This window comes from Musca vetustissima, unplaced genomic scaffold, assembly GCF_032173495.1.
Source record: "Musca vetustissima isolate MV318-11 ecotype Yass unplaced genomic scaffold, APGP_CSIRO_Mvet_v1 utg146097, whole genome shotgun sequence".
Taxonomy (NCBI): domain Eukaryota; kingdom Metazoa; phylum Arthropoda; class Insecta; order Diptera; family Muscidae; genus Musca; species Musca vetustissima.
In genome coordinates this window covers 48,767-53,827 of record NW_026884526.1, presented here as the reverse complement: position 1 = coordinate 53,827, position 5,061 = coordinate 48,767, and the positions used below count along the sequence as shown (strand labels likewise).

At 30.8% G+C, this 5,061-nt stretch overlaps 1 protein-coding gene across 1 annotated transcript; it reads left to right on the top strand.

The window, feature by feature from the left end:
• Positions 1 to 1,482: 1,482 nt before the first annotated feature.
• LOC133331494 (uncharacterized) lies at positions 1,483 to 4,414 on the top strand. The gene is made up of 3 exons (XM_061539883.1): positions 1,483 to 1,649; positions 1,726 to 1,878; positions 4,291 to 4,414. The coding sequence occupies exons 1-3, from the start codon at positions 1,485 to 1,487 to the stop codon at positions 4,363 to 4,365; spliced, it is 393 nt and encodes a 130-aa protein (XP_061395867.1). The 5' UTR covers positions 1,483 to 1,484; the 3' UTR covers positions 4,366 to 4,414.
• Positions 4,415 to 5,061: the final 647 nt, after the last annotated feature.

Genomic DNA, 5,061 nt, shown 5'->3' with positions numbered 1-5,061 from the left:
CTAATTTTCAATTCAAACCCAAAACTCGTGGATTGGATTAATAATACATGAAGACAAAACAAAGCAAATATCTACAGTCATTCAAATCGAAGCATCAGCCTGAAACGGTTACAAGTCAAAAATTAGCTCACACAAGTTTTCCCAGTAGTATATAAAGAAAAAGGCAACAACAAATACAACAACGCCAGTGGCAAAATATATTAACATCTAACATTTTTCAATACAATAACCAATACATATCATCCGCAAAAACTCAAAACAAAAAAAACTTCTTATTCAGCATCATTAGAGTTTTGAAATTTATCCCCAACTTCAAAGTTATTGTTCAAGCGTGTTGTCATCTTAATATCTGCCAATGTGGGTCTAAACACTTTAACGAAAAAGAAAAGAAAATGGGGAAAGTGTTCAAGCATGACTCTCTATTTAAGAAGCATCATGATTTGCTAAAAACAATCTGTGGTTTTGGTTTTTTCTATTCTTATTGGCATTGGTTAGACTTGTTGGTTTTGATTTATTTATTTAAATACTCAGTGTTAAGAAAATTACAAAAATCAAATGATGAAGCAAAAAAAAAAAAAAATCATGAGACCATGCTGCCGACACATAATAAATTAGTTTGTTAAATGGAAAGTAAAACGATTGGCAACATCTTAAATTTTGATGTTATTTCTTTCAGGGACTTTAGCGGTAACAGTTCTCACAATGAAATTTTTCAATAATGTGATGGAAATGCAAAATCCCTAGAAAAATTTTACATTTCTACTATCTCAAAACCTGGGCTGATATTGAACTACACAATTCTCAATAATACATGTTATATGGGAACTTCATAATGGGTAGCCGTACACCCAATTTATTGAATCGTTTACATTTTCGATTCGAATTTCTTAAAAAGGCATATTGCTAATTTTTTTTAATTTACTGTGTGTACACGTATCCTTTTAACTATTACCATTTCTAAAAGATTTATTGTTAAATTTCATAATCAAACTCAAATATTCTAGTTAGCCGTTCATTATTACATATAGCATCACATATCCTATCTGTCCCTGTAATTTTATTGTTTTATACTTTTCAAAGAAAAAGGAACAATAACTTTTACAATTCACAAAAGTAATCTTTTGGGCAAATTTTAAGGACTTTCCAAAGTTTTTTTCCTAATTTTTGTTTTATAAACTTAACTCAAGGACTCTCTTGGCATATTCTGTGGAAGTTGTTGTTTGATATTGTTGAAAAAAGTTTCACATATGAAAACGGAAAATAATTTTCCGTTTCTTTTTTGTAAATTGTATTCTTATTCGTTGAGAATGGAAACTCCTAGAGACCACTTGAACTGTCAATGACACAAAATATATACGAAAAAGTTTATAACAAATATATTTCAATACACTGTGAATTTATTTTTTATTTGTGGCACTTTAATTTATCACAAAAATATAAATACATTTTATTTCTTTTTATATCTTCTATTCCTTTAGGAGGTAATGTCCAGTGAAGCGATCTCTTTGAAGTTCCTCGATGTGGTTACAATTCTTCTCAAATATTGCGGCAATAAATGCACGGCAGCTAAGAATAGTGAAACTCAGGCAGTTATAATTGATTTGATTGCAACCATCGGTTTCTTCTGCGCCAATAATAAACAAAATCAGGTAAATGGTTGATTATTTTAAAGTCCATTAAGAATATTGTTTGTTAATGTATTGTGTATTTTCTATTTATTTGCAGGATCTTTTAACCTCTGAACAGTGTTCCATTATCATTAAGAATTTAACAAAACTACCTGAACATTTGAATGTGGTGGTCTATCCATGTCTAGTAACTATAACGTTCCAAAATCAGGAAGCCCGTAATGTGATATCACGTGATTTTAATCTAGATGTAAGTACAATAATGATTTTAATAATGATGAAAGAAAAACAAACTAAAGTAATGTTTTGCGCAAATTAAAAAAAAATGTAAAATTACTTTTTGCTTATTATACCCTTCACACACTGTGGTGGTGGGTATAATAACGAGATAGACACATGTTTCCTTTTGAGAATATCCATATAATCACTTTCTGAGTCGATTTATGCATGTCCGACTTTCTGTCTGTCCATGTTAAATTGTAAACAAAGTTCAGGTGAAATTTCAGAATTGGATGAAATTTGGTACAGTGATCTATTTAGCCCAAGGACGAACCCTATTGAAATTGGGAAAAAATCGATATAGCTCCCATATATATTTTCGTCCGATTTTATGTAAATGGTGCACCAAAGTCCCTATATATCGTTCGATTTACACGAAATTTGGCATAGCGTACTTAATTAAGTTTAGAATGATGTGTGTCAAGTTTCGTGGAATTCGGTTCAGATTTAGATATAACTCCAATATATATTTTCGTCCGATTTTATGTAAATAGTGTACCAAAGTCCTAATATATCTTTCGATTTGCACGAAAATTAGCAAGTTTCGTTGAAGTCGGTTCAAATTTATATATAGCTCCCACATATATACTTTCGTTTGATTTTGAGAAAATGGTGCACTACAGTCATAATCAAATTGAGACTATGTTAATGTTGTTGTTTTTTTTTTTAATTGGTTCAGATACAGACATAACTTCCATACATATTTCGAACGGGTGCCTGATTCAAATTTAATTTTGAACAGTGCGGCACACCGAATAGCGTGTGTCAAGTGTGCTATAAATCGATTTACATAAATTTCTCCCATTGTACGCAAACGACTCTAAATCTGCCCGAATGAAATAAAATTTAGCATAGGTTGCAGAAAGGCATATGTATGGATTAATTTTAGTCGGGAGCATTGACATGAAATTGTTAGAATACATATTTAGATATTACCCAGAGTGATGAAGGGTATCATATAGTCGGCACAGTCCTAATTTACTACTTTCCTTACTAGTTTTTATTTTTTCGAAATTTTATCAAGAAAGAGGAAATATTTACCCAGAAGCAATTCCCCAGTCCAAAGGTGATCAAGTGCTTACATTTATATGGTTTTCCGAAATATCTTTAAGTGACACCCTCTCCCCTTTCCTTGGCTACAAAAACTTAAATTTTGGTTTTCTATTTAATTTAAGAGTTCAAGGGAATTTGTGAGACGGTTATTGGTTACCTCAAGAACAGAGCTTGGGAGAGCTATGGTAGCAGGCCAACATGCCCGGAAACTATCAAGAAAGTTATTTTATTTCTGAAAAGAATCGGAAAACCATATTTCTTTTCGCAAAAGCTGATATTAATTGGAATCCGACTCAGTGGCGAAATATTACGCTCTCGGATGAATTAAAGTTAAATATTAACGAATTAGACATGAAAAAAAGTCCAAAAATTAAAGGCTCATGCCACAGTATTGGAAGCATAGACGAGGGTCAGTAATGGTATCGGGCTGTTTTTCTTTTTTTGTGGAGTTCGATTTATTTACGAGATCTGTGAAGTAATGGATCGGATTCTTTATACAAATGTGTTGAAAACGCCTTTGTCGAAGGAAATATACCACTTGTTTGGGTGTTTTAGTTTTAGAATAACCTCCAATCATACACCACAGTAAAAAATTAGGGGTTTCAATCATTAGATCTTTACCATATAGAAAATTCTTTGGAGCAAAATCAAAAGAGTATCACAAAGAAACACATAGGTTCAAGATGCAAGGAGTAGTATACCCAAGGATCAAATTGAGCATTTTAATGATTGAATGGCTTGTAGGTGTGCTGCCGTAATTAAAATTAATGATTATGCTAACGATTACTAGCAAAATTTGCTTATTCATAAGAAACAATTAAAAACTGCTTTAGTTTTGACTATGCAAAAATTGGGCCAATTTAGTTTTACAGAGAATATTTTTCATTTCAAAATAAATTTTACGATTATATTTTTTGTTTTCCAAAAATTAATAAATCACCTACTTTTTTCTGCAAAAAAAAAAAAAAAAAATTCACTGTAACTTTATTTCCAAAAAAAGTTACAGGTCATTTATTTATATATGTATCTTACTAATCGGTGAATATAACTGGTGTTTTATCAGGCCTCGTATAATTCCGTCCGATCCCATTTAAATGATTTGCCTCATGCTATCCTAATAAGTTTTGCACTTTCCACCAAAAATATTGCCTGAAATCAAGTTTGAATTAGCTAAGATTTAGATATAGCGTTGAGCAGCTCTTGAATATACCAATTGCGATGCAGGGTATTATAAAACGCCCGGGATTGGTTCATTCCTAACTATTTATAACCATTAAAAATAAAACATGATTTTCATTTATTTCTTGTTTCTTTTTTTATTCACTTACAGTTCCTGGATGAATACAGTAAATCGGAAAAAGCTAAAAAGAATCATCTGGTAGCTCTGCTCAAAGATAAGACGTAATTAAATTGATGTCATCGTGTCCGTTTCTCTCTGTTACTGGTTGTCTTCTTCGGAATCAGTCGTCAGCACAACCTCAACTTACCGTGGTGCTGTTGTATGGTTCTAGGTTTTGTCCGCTAATACAACATGACTGCCAATTTTGTACAATGACGGATGATAAGGAAGATGATGATGCTGCACATGAATCGATTTTAATTGTCTACCAAACTCATTTTGAAATCGCTGGATCTATGTCTATGACAACAACAATACAAACAAAATTTATTTTTTTATAAAATCATCATTAATATTATTACACTTATGTACATGTAAATGAATACTTAGATATTTACGTATTATTAACATTAACACTAACACACTCACACAATTACATTGCAATTTTTTATTGAATTATTACAAACACACACAACAAACATACTTATGTATTATTACAGAATATCCTCTTAGCGTATACATACACTTAAATTATATAATATACTAATATTTTTTATATTGAAATTAATCTAGATTTAGAAATTAACAAGTAACCAGTGAAAGAAACATTGATGCTTATTTTTAGAAATGTTTTTATAATTTTTAATTAATTGTGATATGGAAATAATGAATTTTAAATGATACATACCCAGTATCCAAAATTATCTGGCCCAACAGACAGAGAGAGCTGTCTTTATTAACTATTTTTCAATATATCATGTA